Genomic DNA, 21,720 nt, shown 5'->3' with positions numbered 1-21,720 from the left:
TAATGACAGAGAAGATAGTATTGACCTACATATTCAACACAATCCTAAACAAAACCTCAACAAGATTTTGACAAGCTGATTTGGAGATGCTAAAACCAAAACACTTTGGAAAAAGAAAAGAACATGGGAAGATTTACTCTACCATTTTCAAGAGTTCACGTGAAGCTTTTGTTACTATGACAGTATGGAGACACATAAGGAAAGCCTGCCATAGGTCAGTGGGAGAGAAGAGAGAGCACAGAAACAGCACCCTGCATATATGGCCACTTGGCTAATGCGAAGTGGAGCACAGCAGATCAGTGGGGAAAGGGATGGTTTAACCGATTAAAGGATTCTAAGGCCGAAATTGACAAGAATTAAAGTAGACGCTTTAACTGTGAATCAGACAGGAAGTAATTTGGTCTCAGATATCTAAAGAAAATATGGGTAAAAAACCAAAAACATTTACTCAACTTAAGACTGTGGTTGACCAGCAAGCTGTCCACATCAAGTCGGAGTGAATTGGGGTGTAAAACCATGGCAGGCACATGAACAAGAAAGTTAAATAACACGTGAAACCAAACTGCAAACAGAATCAATCTGGAAAGATAACCCAGAGGATGAAGAAAACATCATCAAAGCACTGAACATCACACAAAGACCTAAACAATAAAGCAAGAGCACAAAGATGAGGTGATAAAACAACAAAATGTTTCAACTTGGGAGAGCTGTAGAAACAAATTAAGATCCCCCAAATAAACACAGTCAACTTAAAAAAAAAAAAAAACCAAGAAACCAGAAACTACTAAAAATTAAATAATTCTCATGAAGAAAAGTTTGAGACAACCAGTATGAGCAGAAAGCAAAATGTTAAAGATATAAAAGTTGAAAGACAGATAAAAGCTATGAAGGCTAAAACTGCTACAATGAAAGAATAATTTTATCCAAAAATTGAAAAAGAAAATAATTTTGGATATACTAGAGGAGAACCTTACCATAAAGGTAAAATTTAATCTATCACCCTAAGAACACAAGTTCAGTTCATTTCAACAAGGGCTATGGTTAAAGACAGTGCACTTAGAATTCATCAGTAACTTTCTGAATGGCTTTATTTATTCCAAATAACAAGGGCGAATCTATTTTATAAAATCAATAGAATAAGAAGTCTACACTTGAAGTTTAAGCTTTAATAAAAAAGTCCCCATGAGCAAAGTTAAAAGGAAAGAAAAGTATATTCATGACTTTCAGAATATTTAGCAAATTTTTATTGTTAAAGAAAGAACAATCACCTGAACTCACATTGGGAATAAATTAACCAGTAATTCATAGAAAACACAAAACATTTTCAACCTCTCATGTAATTAGGAGAATCAAGTTAACAAGAGATAGAGATACCTGGAATAACAGGCAAATTTGGCCTTGGAGTACAAAATGAAGCAGGACAAAGACTAACAGAGTTTGCCAAGAGAATGCACTGGTCATAGCAAACACCCTCTTCCAACAACACAAGAGAAGACTCTACACATGGACATCACCATATGGTCGACACCAAAATCAGATTGATTATATCCTTTGCAGCCAAAGATGGAGAAGCTCCATACAGTCAGCAAAAACAAGACCAGGAGCTGACTGTGGCTCAGATCATGAAGTCCTTATTGCCAAATTCAGACTTAAATTGAAGAAAGTAGAGAAAACCACTAGACCATTTAGGTATGACCTAAATCAAATCTCTTATGATTATACAGTGGAAGTGACAAGCAGATTCAAGGGATTAGATCTGATAGATAGAATGTCTGAAGAACTATGGAGGGAGGTTCATGACATTGTACAGGAGGCAGTGATCAAGACTATTCCCAAGAAAAGGAAAGGCAAAATAGTTGTCTCAGGAGGCCTCACAAATAGCTATGAAAAGAAGAGAAGCTAAAGGCAAAGGAGAAAAGGAAATATACCCATTTGAATGCAGAGTTCCAAAGAACAGCAAGGAGAGACAGGAAAGCCTTCCTCAGCGATCAATGCAAAGAAATAGAGGAAAACAATAGAATGCGAAAGACAATAGTTCTCTTCAAGAAAATTAGAGACACCAAGGGAACATTTCATACACAGATGGGCACAATAAAGGACAGAAAGAGTATGGACCTAATGGAAGCAGAAGATATTAAGAAGAGGTAGCAAGAATACACAGAAGAATATACAAAAAAGATCTTAAATGACCCAGATAACCATGATGGTGTGATCACTCACCTAGAGCCAGACATCCTAGAATGCGAAGTGAAGTGGGTCTTAGGAAGCATCACTATGAACAAAGCTAGTGGAGGTGATGAAATTCCAGTTGAGCTATTTCAAATCCTAAAAGATGATGCTGTGAAAGTGCTGCACTCAATATGCCAGCAAATTGGGAAAACTCAGCAGTGGCCATAGGACTGGAAAAGGTCAGTTTTCTTTACAATCCCAAAGAAAGGCAATGCCAGAAATTGTTCAAACTAATGCACAATTGCACTCATCTCACATGCTAGCAAAGTAATGCTTAAATTTCTCCAAGACCAGCTTCAACAGTACATGAACTGTGAACTTCCAGATGTTCATGCTGGTTTTAGAATAGGCAGAGGAACCAGAGATCAAATTGCAAACATCTGTTGGATCATCAAAAAAGCAAAAGAGTTCCAGAAAAATATCTACTTCTGCTTTATTGACTATGCCAAAGCCTTTGACTGTGTGGATCACAACAAACTGTGGAAAATTTTTAAAGAGATGGGAATACCAGACCACCTTACCTGCCTCCTGAGAAATCTGTATGCAGGTCAAGAAGCAACAGTTAGAACTGGACATGGAACAACAGACCGGTTCCAACTCGGGAAAGGAATACATCAAGGCTGTATATTGTCACCCTGCCTATTTAATGTATATGCAGAGTACATCATGTGAAATGCCAGGCTGGATGAAGCACAAGCTGGAATCAAGATTGCTGGGAGAAATATCAATAATGACATATACGCAGATGACACCACCCTTATGGCAGAAAGCGAAGAAGAACTCAAGAGCCTCTTGATGAAAGTGAAAGAGGAGAGTGAAAAAATTGGCTTAAAGCTCAACATTCAGAAAACTAAGATCATGTCATCTGGTCCCATCACTTCATGGCAAATAGATGGGGAAACAGTGGAAACAGTGTCAGACTTTATTTTTTTGGGCTCCAAAATCGCTGCAGGTGGTGACTGCTGACATGAAATTAAAAGGTGCTTGCTTCTTGGAAGAAAAGCTATGACCAGCCTAGACATCATATTTAAAAGCAGAGACACTACTTAGCCAACAAAGATCCGTCTAGTCAAAGCTATGGTTTTTACAGTAGTCATGTAAGGATGTGAGGGTTAGACTATAAAGAAAGTTGAGTGCCGAAGAATTGATGCTTTTGAACTGTGGTGTTGGAGAAGACTCATGAAGAGTCCCTTGGACTGCAAGGAGATCCAACCACTCCATCCTAAAGGAAATCAGTCCTGAATATTCATTGGAAGGACTGATGCTGAGGTTGAAACTCCAATACTTTGGCCACCTGATGCGAACAACTGACTCCTTTGAAAAGACCCTGACTCTGGGAAAGATTGAAGGGGGAAGGAGAAGGGGACTACAGAGGATGAGATGGATGAATGGCATCACCGACTCACTGGACGTGAGTTTGAGTAAGCTCTGGGAGTTGGTGATGGGCAGGGAAGCCTGGTGTGCTGCAGTCCATGGGGTTGCAAAGAGTCGGACGTGACTGAGCGACTGAACTGAAATGAAGTTAACAAGATGCCACTCCTTATCCACCACATCTGCAAAGTTTGGGTGTGGGGAGATGGCTTGTCTAATTTTGGGTTTTTGTTTAGTCGCTGAGTCGTGTGTCTGACTCTTTTTCGACCCCATGGACTGTAGCCCTGAAGGCCCCTCTGTTCATGGGATTTTCCAGGCAAGAATACTGGAGTGGGTTGCCATTTCCTTCCTCCAGGGGATCTTCCTGACCCAAGAATTGAACCTGCATATCCTGCATTAGCAGATGGATTCTTTACCACTGAGTTATCAGGGAAGCCTAACTTTTGGTAGGAAGATACACTGGCTCAGCTAGTTAAGCAGTTTGGCAGAATCTATAAACAATTAAATATGAGTGCCCTTTGCCTCAGCACTATAACTTTTTTGGTTATTGACACAACACAAACACTTGTATATGTGCAAAAAATATAAAGAAATAAATTATCTTTGTTATCATAGCTTGTTGGTAAAAGTGAGCAATTGAAAATTACCTGAAGGTCTGTCAGTAGAGTGGTGGAGTGGTTTAAAAACTATGGTGTAAGTCAGAATGGCCATCATTAAAAAGTCTACAAATAAATGCTGAAGAGGGTGTGGAGAAAAGGGAATCTTACACTACTGATGGGAATGTAAACTGGTATAGCCACTATGAAGAACAGCATGGGAGTTCCTTAAAAAACTAAAAACAGAACTACCATATGATCCATCAATCCCACTCTTGAGCATGTGTACAGAGAAAACCATACCTCAAAAACACATGCAACCCAGTATCCATTGCAGCATTATTTACAGTAGCCAGAACATGGAGACAACCTAAATGTCTATCAACAGAGGAATGGATAAAGAAGATGTGGTATATACATACAACAGAATATTACTCAGTCAGAAAAAAATACAATGCCATTTGCAGCAACGTGGATGAACCCAGAGATTATCATATTAAGTGAAATAAGTCAAAGAAAAACAAATATCATATATCATTTATATGTGGAATCTAGAAAACTGATACAAATAAACTTATTTACAAAACAGAAACAGACTCACAGACATAGAAAACAAACTTATAGTTTCCAGAGGGGACATGTGTTGGGGGGGATAAATTAGGAATTTGGGAGTAACATATACACAATACTATATAAAACAGACAAACAACAAAGACCTACTTGTAGCAGAGGGAACTTTACTCAGTATTTTGTAATAACTTATATGGAAAAAGAATGAAAAATAATATATATGTGTAACACATATATATATACACATATATGTACAACTGAATTACTTTGCTATACACTTGAAACTAACACAATATTGTAAATCTGCTATACTTCAATTAAAGAAATAAACAAACAACAACAACATAAAACCACGGTGCGTCCATTCCATAGAATAGTATTATATATGGCTGTTAAAAGGAATAAGGCAAGCCTATGATTATTAAGAAGATCTCTATGATTTTCACTATTAAACTAAGTGAAAATGCAAAATGGTATTTACAATATAATTCCATGTTTTAAAAAACAGGGCTTAAATTATGTGTTTAGGAAAATGAGTTATATACATAAGTGCATAAAAACAAATCTGGAGAGTTATGCCTGCAACTCTAACAGGACCGGGATTGGAAGCTGCCAGGGAGTGAGTAGTGAACAGGACTTTTTCCGTCTCTCTACTTCCGTATTGTTTGAAATTTTATGAACCAGACTGCATATGTATTTCTTTTGTATTAAAAAAATAAAAAATTTAAAATATTAAGTAATGTTATTTCTGACCCATTACTAGAGAAAGATAGAAACACTACTTTTTTCCTTGTAGAGATGTAACCTGTTCCAGAACAGAAAATGAAACCAAACGTAAAATTACTCAGCCTGTGCTAGCCCTGGGCAGTTTGGGGCATTTCTCTTCTTTTTGTTTCTTTGCTCAGGATGACTGGAGGAGGAGCCCAGGACCCCCGTCAGAAATGAGATTAGTTCCAGAGCTGACGGAGGTGTCGTCCACAGGACAAACGTGGGCCCACACCACCTAGCGTTTCAAAATAAGTCAGAGGCTTACTCTGAATTTCGTGTTTTCTAAACTACCTTCTTCGAAATAATCTATGCAAAGGTAGAACTGACGTGAGGGAAGCGAGAGTGATCTGGGGTCACGAGGAAATAAAGCGTCATAAAGGACAAAGCGCCTTCAGGCAGATCTGCCAGCTGAACAGTAGTTGCAAAACAAGCAGTCATGTGTGTTGTGGAGGCAGGACTCAACCAGCAGGCACCCTGCTGCAGTTTAAAATCCCATTTCCTCGTCACACATTCCTGTCCACCCTTATACAGCAGGCGGCAGGCGAATGCTCCCCTACACCAGGTGGAAAGCAAAGGTTCAGTGCAGAGTCCAAAGACAGGACCGAACAGCAGCATAGCCACAGGGAAAGGCGGAAGGAAGGGGGAGAAAGACTGACCTGGTGCTGAGCTCTCTGTCCCCTCCAGCCATTTTCCCGCCCGGCCTGGCCTGGGCCTGAGCTTTCCCTCCGATTCTTCCAGTCTCCCCAGCCTGGGTTCGGAGAGGCCACCGGAGCCCTGAGCCCCGAGCAGGAAGTCAGCTCTGGGTCTCACCCAGGGCTGGTGGCTCCGCCCATGGAGGGGAAAAGAGAAGTGAAAGTACTTGCCAGTGAGCTGTGCTTGGCAGACAGCGGCTCCCTCCCTCCATCCGCAGCTCCTTGGTGCTTCCAGCCATCAAGACATGTGGTCCCAGGGATGCAAGACAAGGAGAGACACTCAGGGCCTGGAGGGCCAAGGGAGGGGCAGGGCCAGCTCCCAGGGGTCCACCTGTTTGTGCAAAGACAGCAACAACATCTGCGTGACCCCAACTGTCCTCAGGCTTCTGCCTTCTCAGGGCAGTTCAGAGTTTAGTATGGGGTCAAGGGCAAACTCAGTTGTGCTCCTTCCCCTTTGCTGAGATGGTTGAGGGAAGAGGGAAAGACAGAGACTTCAGATCCTCTCTCCAGCCTGTGGGAGAGCCTGAACCAACCGAGTCAGGTCCCACCGTTTGGACACCGAGCAGGAGCAAGCCCAAATGCTCAGCTTTATAAAGTGGGGAGAACATTTTAAGCGTTCCTGGAAGTCAGCCAGGGGTAGGAGAAGAACCTCCAAGGCCCTGGGGCTGAAGACTGGAGCCCAGTTGATGATGAGGGTTGACATCTTAGGTGCAAGGGTCTAAGGTGCCCCGACTACAGGGTTGCTTCACCGGCATAGCCACGGGTGATGAGCAGAAACCTGGGACACTGTCATGGGAATGCAGAGGCGAGAGGCTTCTCTCCAGGTGGAAATGGAGGTTAGAATCCAGATCATGTAGAAATGAACAAGCAGGTAACCTCAGCTGAGGGGGTGACCCTTGGCCCTGGAGTTGTGTCTGTCCATAGATTTTTCACTCAGATTCTATCATCCTTCCACAAACGATCAGAAGTTACCAGATTGCGAGTCAGCATGAAACCAAATCATGTGTGAAGATAAGAGGAGGGATTCTACTCTCTGTTCACTTCTTTTCACTGTGGTCAGGACAGACCCCAGAACTCCAATGAGGACACCTTTACCAGTGGGCTGGGCCTCAGTGGTACCAGGTCCTGCACACGTGTGGACTCCACCCTCCCCCCTCACTCCAGGGGTAGCAGGACTACTGAGCCGAGCCTCTTCTGAGCAGTACTGTCCTCTGCCCCTGACTCCATGGGACACGGGGTGCACACAAGGCTGGCACAGACCACACCTGCCTCGTCTAGGGTCCTCTCTCTCCTCTCTGTCCCTGAGTGGCTGGTGGACCAGGTCATCGCCATACTGCATGTTGATATAAACCTGCCAGCTTCTCTGTGGGCTTGCTTAGGGTCGCCAAGATGAGAACTTGGTATTAGAGGCCACTTAGCTGAGGAAAAGCAAAGGAGAAAAGGAAAGATATACCCATTTGAATGCAGAGTTCCAAAGAACAGCAAGGAGAGATAAGAAAGCCTTCCTCAGCTGTCAATGCTAAGAAATAGAGGAAAACAATAGAATGGGAAAGACTAGAGATCTCTTCAAGAAAATTAGAGATACCAAGGGAACATTTCATGCCAAGATGGGCTTGATAAAGGACAAAAATGGTATGGACCTAACAGAAGCAGAAGATATTAAGAAGAGGTGGCAAGAATACACAGAAGAACTGTACAAAAAAGATCTTCATGACCCAGATAATCACGATGGTGTGATCACTCACCTGGAGCCAGACATCCTGGAATGTGAGGTCAAGTGGGCCTTAGGAAGCATCACTACGAACAAAGCTAGTGGATGAAATTCCAGTTGAGCTATTTCAAATCCTGAAAGGTGATGCTGTGAAAGTGCTGCACTCGATATGCCAGCAAATCTGGAAAACTCAGCAGTGGCCACAGGACTGGAAAAGGTCAGTCTTCATTCCAGTCCCAAAGAAAAGCAATGCCAAAGAATGCTCATACTACCGCACAATTGCACTCATCTCACACGCTAGTAAAGTAATGCTCAAAATTCTCCGAGTCAGGCTTCAGCAATACGTGAACCGTGAACTTCCAGATGTTCAAGCTGGTTTTAGAAAAGGCAGAGGAACCAGAGATCAAATTGCCAACATCTGGTGGATCATCAAAAAAGCAAGAGAGTTCCAGAAAAACATCTACTTCTGCTTCATTGACTATGCCAAAGCCTTTGACTGTGTGGATCACAATAAACTGTGGAAAATTCTGAAAGAGATGGGAATACCAGACCACCTGACCTGCCTCTTGAGAAACCTGTATGCAGGTCAGGAAGCAACAGTTAGAACTGGACATGGAACAATAGAGTGGTTCCAAATAGGAAAAGGAGTACATCAAGGCTGTATATTGTCACCCTGCTTATTTAGCTTATATGCAGGGTACATCATGAGAAACACTGGGCTGGAGGAAGCACAAGCTGGAATCAAAATGGCCGGGAGAAATATCAATAACCTCAGATATGCAGATAACACCACCCTTATGGCAGAAAGAGAAGAAGAACTAAAGAGCCTCTTGATGAAAGTGAAAGAGGAGAGTGAGAAAGTTGGCTTAAAGCTCAACATTCGGAAAACTAAGATCATGGCATGTGGCCCCATCATTTCATGGGAAATAGATGGGAAAACAGTGTCATACTTTATTTTGGGGGGCTCCAAAATCACGGTAGATGGTTATTGCAGCCATGAAATTAAAAGACGCTTACTCCTTGGAAGGAAAGTTATGACCAACATAGATAGCATATTAAAAATTGGAAGGAAAGTTATGACCAACATAGATAGCATATTAAAAAGCAGAGACATTACTTTGCCAACAAAGGTCCGTCTAGTCAAGGCTATGGTTTTTCCAGTGGTCATGTATGGATGTGAGAGCTGGACTATAAAGAAAGCTGAGTGCCAAAGAATTGATGCTTTTGAACTGTGGTGTTGGAGAAGACTCTTGAGAGTCCCTTGGACTACAAGGAGATCCAACCAGTCCATCCTAAAGGAAATCAGTCCTGGGTGTTCACTGGAAGGACTGATGTTGAAGCTGAAACTCCAATACTTTGGCCACCTGATGTGAAGAGGTGACTCATTTGAAAAGACCCTGATTCTGGGAAAGATTGAGGGCAGGAGGAGAAGGGGACGACAGAGGATCAGATGGTTGGATGGCATCACCGACTCGATGGACATGGGTTTGGGTGGACTCAGGGAGTTGGTGATGGACGGGGAGGCCTGGCGTGCTGCAGCCCATGGGGTCACAAAGAGTCGGACATGACTGAGCGACTGAACTGAACTGAACTGAACTAGCTGAGGTTGGATCATCCACAGGATAGACACTCTCGAGCTAGGGCTTCACCTGGCCCCTGGAGGAGACCTTCCCATGGGTCAGAGAAAGCTGGGCCCACACCATACCCGTGAGAGCAGTGAGGGGTCTGAGGCACCCCAAGTCCTCTGTGGAGAAAGCAGTTTCTTTGATCCAGGAAATAAAGTCATACTCACTCAGGTTTGGGAAAGGAAAGGACCAACTTAAGATGCTGGTTGGTCCTATGATAAATAGGAAAAGAATATATATAAGGAAAAAGAATCTATCTATATATATATGTTAATATATATGTATGAGAATGTATATATAAACAGGCGTCCTTGATGGCTCTGATGGTAAAGAATCTGCCTGCAATGCAGAGGACCCAGGTTTGATCCCTGGGTTGGGAAGATCCCCTGGAGAAGGGAATAACAACCCACTCCTTTATTCTTGCCTGGAGAATCCCATGACACAGGAGTTTGGTGGGCTACAGTCCATGGGATCACACAGAGTCGGACACATCTGAGTGACTAATACACTTTGATATATGTGTACAACTGTATCACTTTGCTGTAAGGTATAAATAAACACAACATCATCTATAACTTCAATTAAAAAAAAAGAAAGAAGATGTTGAACTCCTCCTACAGACCCTGCTGGAGTGATTGAAGGAAATAAGGAGACGCCTGGGGCATGTTCTGTGGCTGCGAGGAGCACTGAAGTGGGAGCCTTTCTGCTATCACAGGGGAAGCCCAGTTATCAGACCTGGAAACTCACAGAGCAGGAGAGGCCATGCTTGAGGAGCAACCACGGGGCACAGGATTCGCCAGGGCGACAGGCTTCACAAGCTTCACCAGGAGCAGCTTCCGTTCAGACTTGAGTAGTGGGAGTGGTCTACATGCTGGGAGAGCCCCGTGGGGACCCGAGGCCTGTCCCTGAGACGAGACAGTGGGATCTGGGATTTGAACCCGCAGAGCAGGAGGAAGCAGCTGCCAGCGTGGCCCCCGGGGCCAGAGGATCAAGAACCCCGGCTCCTCTGTAGGAGCTGAAGTGAAGGGAAGCAGGCGCCTGGGACCCAGGTGGTTACACTCAGGCCAGCAAGCAGCACGTCAGTCAGTGGGGCTTGCCTGGACCCCCTGCTCCTCCCTCCTCCTGGGAGACTCTGGTTGGGGGTGAGTGGAAGGCGTGAGTCTGCTCCTTGCTGGGTCTCCCTGGGCTGGTCCTGCCTGCAGAGGCCGGGGCTCTGTCAGGCGCTCCAAGGTCAAGTGCCTGGGGCCAGGGGCGGGGGAACGAGGTGGGGGTGTGGTGTGAGTGCTTGGAGCTGTGTGATGCTGTGTGGATGAGCCCGATTCTGAGTTCAGTTTTAGGGATCTCTTTTTGTGTCACACACTAAGCCACAGCACTGGGCTTCCCAGGTGGCTCAGTGGTAAAGAATCTGCCTGCCAAAGCAAGAGACGTAGGAGATGCAGATTCGATCCCTGGGTCAGGAAGATCCCCTGGAGAAGGAAATGGCAACCATTCCAGTATTCTTGCCTGAGAATTCTGTGGACAGAGGAGCCTGGCGGGCTACAGTCCCTGGGGTCACAGAGAGTTAGGTAAGACTGAGCTTACATACACACACACACACACACACACACACACACACACACACACACACACACACACACACAAACTGCCATTCTAAGCCCAGTCCAGCTTTTATCATGAAGAAAGATGGTATTTTGAATTCCTCTCTTTTTTGTCTGTCTGCAGGTTTGGAACTCAGGTGAGAAAAAGGGATGCACTTTTGGGGTCTCTACTCTCATCCTAAACTGGGTCCAGCACATGGGTATATGTCTCCCTCCTTGGGTTTCTGTCCATGTGTGCCCTAGATGAGTGAGAAGCCAGGAGCGATGCCCCCTGCACGTGTGGTCATGACACAGTTATCCCTGAGTGGGCTCCGTGGCCATTTGGTGGCAATATTTCAGTTTTTAGAAACTGAGGTGAGGTGGAGCCCCCTTCTCTCACTGAGTAGAACCTCAATGACTGTGCTAAGGGGTGGAGCTGTGGACTTGTGAGGCTGCAAAGTTTTTAAGAAGCCAGAGGAACTGTTGGGCTGGAAATGTGATCCTTTCTACAGGGAAGACAGCGAATCCTTGGAAGGGGGTTGGGCAGAGACATCTAAGCAGAAGAAAGGATTACAGGCTGAGGGTGGTGGGGAGTGAGGAAGAGAAGAGGACCACTGGGCATCACTGGAAGTCCATCTGGGCCTCTTTCAGAAGGTCTGGGGGCCATCTGTGAGAAACGCCCCCGAGGAAACCTACGGTCCTTGTGCAGTCCAAGGAAGGAAGAGGCTGGCCCAGGGCACAGTCCTGTCCACAGTTGCAGTTGGCATCATCACCCACAGTCCTTCAGCTGGAGCCCTGAGCCTGAGCTCCAAGGAGATGGTTGACGTGGCATCAACAACTTGACAAGGACCACTTTCCCCTGTACCCTGGTTACCTTTGAACAGTACTACACTCCCTGAGACCCACTGAACCCACCTCATGCCTCTCTGCTATGACCACCCAACTCCAGACACACCATGTGAACACAAAGATAGGAAGGAGCCTGTCACTGCCTTCACCTTTCTCATTTCAGCACCCAGTGTCTGCATCCCCTGGGACTGGGTACCTGTTTCCTCCCTGACTTGGGCACTAGCTGGCTGCACTCCCCATCTAGTGGTCTCGCCTGGTATTACAATCTCCTTGGAACAGTTTTGTTGCCTATTCAGAGAAACTGCAGCCCTGAAATTAAAAGATGCTTGCTCTATGAAGAAAACTATGACAAACCTGGACAGCGTATTAAAAAGTAGAGACATTCCTTTGCCAACAAAGATCCGTAGAGTCAAAACTATGGTTTTTCTGGTAGTCATATATGGATGTGAGAGCTGGACTGTAAAGAAAGCTGAGTGCTGAAGAATTGATGCTTTTGAACTGTGGTGTTAGAGAAGACTCTTGAGAGTCCCTTGGACTGCAAGGAGATCCAACCAATCAACCCTAAAGGAAATCAGCCATGAATATTCCTTGGAAGGACTGACGCTGAGGCTGAAGCTCCAGTCCTTTGGCCACCTGATGTGAAGAACTGACTCATTTGAAAATCCCCTGATGCTGGGAAAGATTGAGGGCAGGAAAAGGGGACGACAGAGGATGAGATGGTTGGATGGCATCATTGACTCAGTGGACATGAGTTTGAGCAAACTCTGGGAGATGGTAAAGGACAGGAAAGCCTGGCATGCTGCAGTCCATGGGGTCGCAAAGAGCTGGACACGACTGAGCAACTGAACCACACCAGCAGAGAAACTGAAGCAGAAAATCTCATCTCAAATTGTAACTGTCTAAATCCCTTGAAATTAGTAGTAGAAGCACCATTATTTCCTTCCAAATAAAGGTGAACTGACTTAAGGATTGTGTCCTGAGATAAGTTTGATGTTTGACGGTTCATGAGCACACAAACACATTTATGGTCTGGACAGGAAAGTCTTGGCTTAAATGGTGAGGGAAGCCCTGAGACTTTGCCCCTCCCATTCCCTTGCAGCCTCTGTCTTCAGCTGCATTCTGTCCAGGAGCCTCAGGGTGACTGTGTCCTCTACACCTCCCAGAGGAGAACAGCTCAAACCTGCCCCTCCTCACCTGAGGCCCTGTTCTCATGGCCTGCAACCACGGCAGAAGCTTCCTGAGGTCTCTCCCACACATGTGGACCTCACTCCATGGGGAGCAGTTGAAAGCAATTCACATTATTAAACAAGCTGTGAAAATGAATGGCATGGGATGAATTGTTAAGAGACAATATGACACTTCAAAGAAATTTTGTGTTTCACAAGGAACTCTGCTCAATGCTATGTGGCTGATTGGATGGGAGGGGAGTGAGGGAAGAATGGACACACATATATGTATGGCTGAGTCTCTTTGCCGTCCACCTGAAACTATCACAACATTGTGAATCAGCTATACTCGAATTTAAAATAAAAAGTTAAAAAGAAAGAAAGAAGTTGTGCATTTCAGGCAGGAAACTTCATGCCCTGGACCCCGGTGTTAGTGGAGTGGTCGTCACCTCCCTCCACCGTTATGATTTGCTGCTGCCAGGAGAAGGGGAACCCAAGTCTTAGCTTAGTCTTAGCTTTATTGGATAGCAACATTGAATCAATGGACATGAGTGTGAGCAAATTCTGGGAGATGGTGAAGGACAGGGAAACCTGGAGCGCTGCAGTCCATGGGGTCTCAAAGAGTTGGACACAACTTAGTGACTGAACAACGACAGCTTCACTCAACTATGGCTGACTTAGAAGCCCAACCGCTTGACTGCAAAAGGTGGACCTTTCATGGGTTTTCCATGTCTGATATTCTGGGGATAGCTAGTGGGATCTCCATGTCTCCTGAGCGAGTCCCTGATGGCACTGGCTGCCATCCCTGGCAGATCTGGGATCAGGCAGTTCCATACTGGACTCGCCACCCCCACGGGATATGGCTGTAAGGGTCTGCCCTGCACTTGGGAAGGGGGAGGAACGTTTCTTGGAATTTACCTTGGTCTGGGATCTCCCAGGAAGCTCCAGAGTGTCAGAAGGGCTGGGCACCACAAGGAGTGAGGGTGGACCAGAGAAGAAAATGGTTGAATGAACAGTGAAGCTTGTGCAGAGTTCCCACTTCTATTAATAATATTTCTGCAAATCCCTCCACATGACAGCCTTTGCTTCTTTTGTCTGCTAAGTGGGTTCTTTTATCAAGGGGAAGGTCCATGGTGGGGACCTCCGTGCTGCTACACAGAACAGAAGCAGTGTGATGGGAAAAAACAGCTTAATGAAGGCTCAATGGTTGTAAGATAGGAGATGGGTTGTAAGGAGGCTTCACCATGGGAAGAGGATCAGTTAATTTGTCCCTACCTAGAGGGGTCAGAGGCTTCCCTGGTGGCTCAGATGGTAAAGCGTCTGCCTGCAGTGCAGGAGACCTGGGCTTGATCCCTGGGTCAGGAAGATCCCCTGGAGAAGGAAATGGCAGCCCACTCCAGTACTCTTGCCTGGAAAATCCCATGGACAGAGGAGCCTCTTAGGCTAAAGTCCATGGAGTCTCAAAGAGTCGGACATGACTGAGCGACTTCACTTCAGAGGGGTCAGAGTGATGCACACGCAGAGGGATGCTGAAAACTTGGGGAGGGTTTATACACAGAATCTGGGGTTCTTCTCTGTGACTCTCCTGTGACTTCCCCCCCTCTCTCCAGAAAGCCTGGTTACCCTGGGCTTTTTCCCTGGTTCTGCTGACCAGAGAGAAGGTGGGCTTCCTACCAAACCTCGGGCCACCCCATGTAAAGCTGTGGCTGCTCTCAGAGTCAGCTGACAATAAACAGGAAACGTTTTGCTCTGGCTGCATCCCCTGAGTTTCAGTTTTCTTCCAAACCAGCCCACTTTTGTTCCCTTTCCAGAAGCCTTAGGCGGTTGCATTTTGAAAGTTGTCCAGAGTTTCTAGCTGTTGCCCACAAGAAACTGGTTGGTTGTAGCTCACTCTTGGGATTTGATGCAGAACTCCTCTTCCCTGGCAAACCATCCTGCCCGCTCCCTGGCCCAGGCCTTCTTCTGGCGATGTCAGTGGTTCCAGTGCCCCACCCCCCAGCCCCCTGCCCACCCAAGGAAGGGGTGCTGCTGTGTGGTATGTCAAACAGAAAGCACACCTATGTTAGGAGATATGCAAGCCAGAACTATGCACATTCTGTACCTCTGTGCTCATGGGAACACAAACACACGCCTTCTTAGAGTGTGCTTGTGTTAACAAACAAAATAACAGTGCAAATAACATGCTTGGGGGAAAGATATGGATTATTCTAGGATCCCAGTTGGAGTTAATACTCACCTATACAGACGACACATACAGGGTGTTGCCAAGATGACTAAGAATATCTTTTGTTGTCGTTAAAGGAGGAAATTGAGTGATGGTTATCCAATCTGATAAGATATCTCTTGTCCAACGTAAGGAGCAGCGGCTGTGCTTTGCTGGAGCAGCCGTGAAGAGATACCCCACGTCCAAGGTAAGAGAAACCCAAGTAAGACGGTAGGTGTTGCGAGAGGGCATCAGAGGGCAGACACACTGAAACTATAACCACAGAAAACTAGCCAATCTGATCACATGGACCACAGCCTTGTCTAACTCAGTGAAACTAAGCCATGCCATGTGCGGCCACCCAAGATGGACAGGTCATGGTGGAGAGGTCTGACAGAATGTGGTCCTCTGGAGAAGGGCATGGCAAACCACTTCAGTATTCTTGCCTTGAGAACCCCATGAACAGTATGAAAAGGCAAAAAGATAGGACACTGAAAGATGAACTCCCCAGGTCAGTAGGTGCCCAAAATTCTACTGGAGAAGAGTGGAGAAATAGCTCCAGAAAGAATGAAGGGATGGACCCAAAGCAAAAACAATACCCAGCTGTGGATGTGACTGGTGATAGAAGCAAAGTCCGATTTTGTAAAGAGGAATATTGCACAGGAACCTGGAATGTTAGGTCCATGAATCAAGGCAAATTGGAAGTGGTCAAACAGGAAATGACAAGAGTGAACGTTGACATTCTAGGAATCAGCGAACTAAGATGGACTGGAATGGGTGAATTTAACTCAGATGACCATTATATCTACTACTGTGGGCAGGAATCCCTTAGAAGAAATGGAGTAGCCATCATGGTCAACAAAAGAGTCCGAAATACAGTACTTGGATGCAATGTCAAAAACCACAGAATGATCTCTGTTCGTTTGCAAGGCAACCATCCAATATCACGGTAATCCAAGTCTATGCCCCGACCAGTAATGCTGAAGAAGCTCAAGTTGAACGTTCTATGAAAACCTACAAGGCCTTTTAGAACTAATATCCAAAAGAGATGTACTTTTCATTATAGGGGACTGGAATACAAAAGTAGGAAGTCAAGAAACACCTGGCATAACAGGCAAATTTGGCCTTGGAATACAGAATGAAGCAGGACAAAGGCTAATAGAGTTTTGCCAAGAGAACACACTGGTCATAGCAAACACCCTGTTCCAACAACACAAGAGAAGACTCTACACAGATAGTCAACACTGAAATCAGATTGATTATATTCTTTGCAGCCAAATATGGAGAAGCTCTATACAGTCAGCAAAAATAAGACCGGGAGTGGACTGTGGCTCAGATCATGAACTCCTTATTGCCAAATTCAGACTTAAATTGAAGAAAGTAGGGAAAACCACTAGACCATTCAGGTATGACCTAAATCAAATCCCTTATGATTATACAGAGGAAGTGACAAATAGATTTAAGGGACTAGATCTGATAGACAGAGTGCCTGATGAACTATGGACAGAGGTTCATGACATTGTACAGGAGACAGGGATCAAGACCATCCCCATGGAAAAGAAATGCAAAAAAGCAAAATGGCTGTCTGAGGAGGCCTTACAAATAGCTGTGAAAAGAAGAGAAGTGAAAAGCAAAGGAAGAAAGGAAAGATATTCCCATCTGAATGCAGAGTTCCACAGAATAGCAAGAAGAGATAAGAAAGCCTTCCTCAGTGATCAATACAAAGAAACAGAGGAAAACAACAGAATGGGAAAGACTAGAGATCTCTTCAAGAAAATTAGAGATACCAAGGGAACATTTCATGCAAAGATGGGCTCGATAAAGGACAGAAATGGTATGGACCTAACAGAAGCAGAAGATATTAAGAAGAGGTGGCAAGAATACACAGAAGAACTGTACAAGAAAGATCTTCATGACCCAGATAATCACGATGATGTGATCACTCACCTAGAGCCAGACATCCTGGAATGTGAAGTCAAGTGGGCCTTAGAAAGCATCACTATGAACAAAGCTAGTGGAGGTGATGGAATTCCAGTTGAGCTATTTCAAATCCTGAAAGATGAGGCTGTGAAAGTGCTGTACTCGATATGCCAGCAAATCTGGAAAACTCAGCAGTGGCCACAGGACTGGAAAAGGTCAGTTTTCATTCCAATCCCAAAGAAAGGCAATGCCAAAGAATGCTCAAACTACCACACAATTGCACTCATCTCACACGCTAGTAAAATAATGCTCAAAATTCTCCAAGCCAGACTTCAGCAATACGTGAATCGTGAACTTCCAGAGGTTCAAGCTGGTTTTAGAAAAGGCAGAGGAACCAGAGATCAAATTGCCAACATCCGCTGGATCATCAAAAAAGCAAGAGAGTTCCAGAAAAACATCGATTTCTGCTTTATTGACCATGCCAAAGCCTTTGACTGTGTGGATCACAATAAACTGGAAAATTCTAAAAGAGATGGGCATACCAGACCATCTGACCTGTCTCTTGAGAAACCTGTATGTGGGTCAGGAAGCAACAGTTAGAACTGGACATGAAACAACAGACTGGTTCCAAATAGGAAAAGGAGTACGTCAAGGCTGTATATTGTCACCCTGCTGATTTAACTTCTATGCAGAGTACATCATGAGAAACGCTGGGCTGTAAGAAACACAAGCTGGAATCAAGATTGCCAGGAGAAATATCAATAGCCTCAGATATGCAGATGACACCACCCTTATGGCAGAAAGTGAAGAAGAATTAAAGAGCCTCTTGATGAAAGTGAAAGAGGAGAGTGAAAAAATTGGCTTAAAGCTCAACATTCAGAAAACTAAGATCATGGCATCTGGTCCCATCACTTCATGGGAAATAGATGGGGAAACAGTGTCAGACTTTATTTTTGGGGGGGCGGCTCCAAAATCACTGCTGATGGTGATTGCAGCCATGAAATTAAAAGACGCTTACTCCTTGGAAGGAAAGTTATGACCAACCTAGATAGCATATTTAAAAGCAGAGACATTACTTTGCCAAAAAAGGTCCATCTAGTCAAGGCTATGGGTTTCCCAGTAGTCATGTATGGATGTGAGAGTTGGACGGTGAAGAAAGCTGAGCGCCGCAGAATTGATGCTTTTGAGCTGTGGTGTTGGAGAAGACTCTTGAGAGTCCCTTGGACTGCAAGAAGGTCCAACCAGTTCGTCCTAAAGGAGATCAGTCCTGGTGTTCATTGGAAGGGCTGATGTTGAAGCTGAAACTCCAATACTTTGGTCACTTCATGTGAAGAGTTGACTTATTTGAAAAGACTCTAATGCTGGGAAGGATTGGGGGCAGGCGGAGAAGGGGACGACAGAGGATGAGATGGCTGGATGGCATCACCGACTCGATGGGCATGGGTTTGGGTAGACTCCGGGAGTTGGTGATGGACAGGGAGGCCTGGTGTGCTGTGATTCATGGGGTCGCAAAGAGTCGGACATGACTGAGTGAACTGAACTGAACTATCCAATCTGGCTTTGCTCTGAGAACTTATTTACGCAACAATCTGTTTCCAAAGGCTTTGGGTCACAACTTTCCCACTGTCTTCTTCTTGCTCTAAGTTCCCTGTGCACATAACTAAGAAAAGAGGATCACCCAACCTATGTGTGTATAAGTAAGAGTTCCTCATAATAAGGAACACAGATAGCTCAGTCCCTAGGCTCTGATCTAGGTCTTGTGAGGACTCACAGGGACATTTCTCTGCTCAGTTTATAGAGAGAGAGCTGAAGGATGCCCATCCACTCACCCCAGATGGAAGGTCCTTCTCTCCAGCTCAGTGGAGCACAATGTCCACCCCGGGATCCCCACTAGGAGAGGAAGCACATTGACTGACAGCGAAGGGTTGGAAAAGCTATTACAAGCAAATGGTAACAACAACAACAAAAAACAGGTGAAGCTATACTTATACCATAAAAATAGATTTTAAACAAGAAAAGTCAGTTCAGTTCAGTCGCTCAGTTGTGTCTGACCCTTTGCAACTCCATGGACTGTGGCATGCTAGACTTCCCTGCCCATCACCAACTCCCAGAGTCCACCAAAACCTATGTCCATTGAGTCGGTGATGCCATCCAACCATCTCATCCTCTGTTGTCTCCTTCTCCTCCTGCCTTTGATCTTTCCCAGCATTAAGGTTTTTCCAATGAGTCAGTTCTTCGCATCAGGTGGCCAAAGTATTGGAGTTTCAGCTTCAGCATCAATCCTTCCAATGAATATTCAGGACTGATTTCCTTTAGGATTGATTGGTTTTATCTCCTTGATGAAGGAGTTCACACTAGGAAGTTCAGGCTGAGGAGTCATTACCAAGTGGCCCAGGACCTCAGGAGCACATATCCTCCTGTAACTCCCAGGGACACAGCCACACTCCCCCCAGGTAAGGCCACAGCCAGGCTCCTTTGTGGCCAAACAGCCCACAGATATGGACTGTTTCCTTAAAGCTGAAGTGAGTCTCTTGTAGACAGTATATACTTGGATCGTATTTATTTTTTAAAATATTTATTTGGGCTTCCTTGGTTTTTGAGCCATAAAGAATCTGCCTGCAATGCAGGAGATGTGGGTTCCATCCCTGGGTTTCTAAGATCTTCTGGAGAAGGAAATGGCAACCCACTCCAGTATTCTTGCCTGGGAAATCCCATGGACAGAGGAGCCTGGTGGGCTACAGTTCACAGGGTCACAAAGAGTCATACACAGCTTAGTGACTAAACAAGGAGCAATTTATTTATTTGGCTGTGTGCAGTCTTATTAATGGCACTCCGGATCTTTTCACTGTGGCACATGGACTCCCTAGCTGCAGCACTTGGGCTCAGGAGTACGTGGCTCAGTAGTTGCAATGTGAAGGCTTAGTTGCTCTGCAGCATGTAGGAACCTTAGTTCCCTGACCAGCGATCAAATCTTCATCCTCTGCATTGCAAGGTGAATTCTTTACCACTGGACCACCAGGGAAGTCCCTAGATCTTATTTTTTAAGTCTATTAATCTATTCTATGTCTTTTGATTGGAGAATTTAATCCATTTACATTTAAAGTAATTATGATAGGTAAAAACTTATGACAAACCTAGACAGTGTGTTAAAAAGCAAAGACATCACTTTGCTGACAAAGGTCCGTATAATCAAGGCTATGGTCTTTCCAGGAGTCACATATGGTTGTCAGAGCTAGACCAGAAAAAAGATAGAGTGCCAAAGAATTTATGCTTTTGAACTGTGTGCTGGAGAAGACTCTTGAAAGTGCCTTGGGCAGCAAGGAGATCAAACCAGTCAATCTTAAAGGCAATCAACCCTGAATACTCTTTGGAGGGACTACACTGAAGCTGAAGCTCCAATACTTTGGTCACCTGATGCGAATAGCTGACTCATTGGAAAAGATCTTGATGCTGGGAAAGACTGAAGGCAAAAGGAGAAGAAGGTAACAGAGAATGAGATGGCTGGATGGCATCACCAATGCAATGAACTTGGGCAAACTCTGGGAGATGGTGAGGGACAGGGAAGCCTGGTGTGCTGCAGTTCATGGTCTCAAAGTGTCGACATGACTGGGTGACTGAACAACAAGAAGACCTTACTATTGACATTTTGTGAATTGTTTTCTGACTGTTCTGTACATACTTTATTCCTTGCTTCCTCTCTTGCTGCCTTCCTTTGTGGTTTGGTGACTTGTAACAGTATGCTTTGACTCCTTTATTTTAACATTTTGTGTGTCTACTATAGGCTTTTCTTTTGTGGTTATCATGAGGCTTACATAAAATACCTTATTATTCTTATTTTCAGTTGATAACTTAGCTTCAAAACATTAAGAAACTTTATACTTTTACTTTTCTCCCCTCATATTTAAAGTAATCAATGTTAAAATTTGCATCTTTTAAAATATTGGGTATCCAATAACAAATTGGAATAATTATGGCTATTTTGAATATGTTTGTTTTTTAACATTTAAGGGGAGTTGTGGTGAATTATGTATAACTATTACAGTATCAGAGAATCTGACTTTGTGTATTTACCATCACTAGTATTGCATATTCATATTTCTATGATGTTAATTAGTATCCTTTCATTTTTAAGTTGAAGACTGCCTTGTAGCATGTCTTATAAGGCAGATATAGTGATGATGGACTCCCTTGGCTTTTGTTTGTTTGGGAATGTGTTTTTCTTCTTCATTTCTGAGGGTCAACTTTGTCAGGTACTATTCTGGATTCACAGTTTTTTGGACTCCATGATTAGGTGTGAAATTACAGGATGCTTGCTCCTTGGAAGAAAGGCTATGACAAACCTAGACAGCGTATTAAAAAGCAGAGACATCACTTTGTTGACAAAAGTCCATAGCATCAAAGTTATAGTTTTTCCGGTAGTCATGTATGGATGTGAGAGCTAGA

General features: G+C 44.5%; 1 protein-coding gene across 16 annotated transcripts in view; it reads right to left on the bottom strand.

The window, feature by feature from the left end:
* The window catches only part of LOC145543573 (nuclear body protein SP140-like protein), a 96,672-nt gene extending 90,355 nt beyond the window's left edge, over nt 1-6,317 (bottom strand). For all 16 annotated transcript variants that reach the window (XM_081585563.1, XM_081585565.1, XM_081585566.1 and 13 more), the window contains exon 1: nt 6,191-6,317. In XM_081585563.1, the coding sequence (XP_081441689.1) occupies nt 6,191-6,222 (32 nt within the window). In that variant the 5' untranslated portion in view covers nt 6,223-6,317. The remainder of the gene's footprint in view (nt 1-6,190) is intronic.
* Nucleotides 6,318-21,720: the final 15,403 nt, after the last annotated feature.

This window comes from Giraffa tippelskirchi, chromosome 3, assembly GCF_054371585.1.
Source record: "Giraffa tippelskirchi isolate mGirTip1 chromosome 3, T2T-mGirTip1v1.2.pri, whole genome shotgun sequence".
Classification (NCBI taxonomy): Eukaryota; Metazoa; Chordata; class Mammalia; order Artiodactyla; family Giraffidae; genus Giraffa; species Giraffa tippelskirchi.
This window is presented reverse-complemented; position numbering and strand designations above follow the sequence as displayed.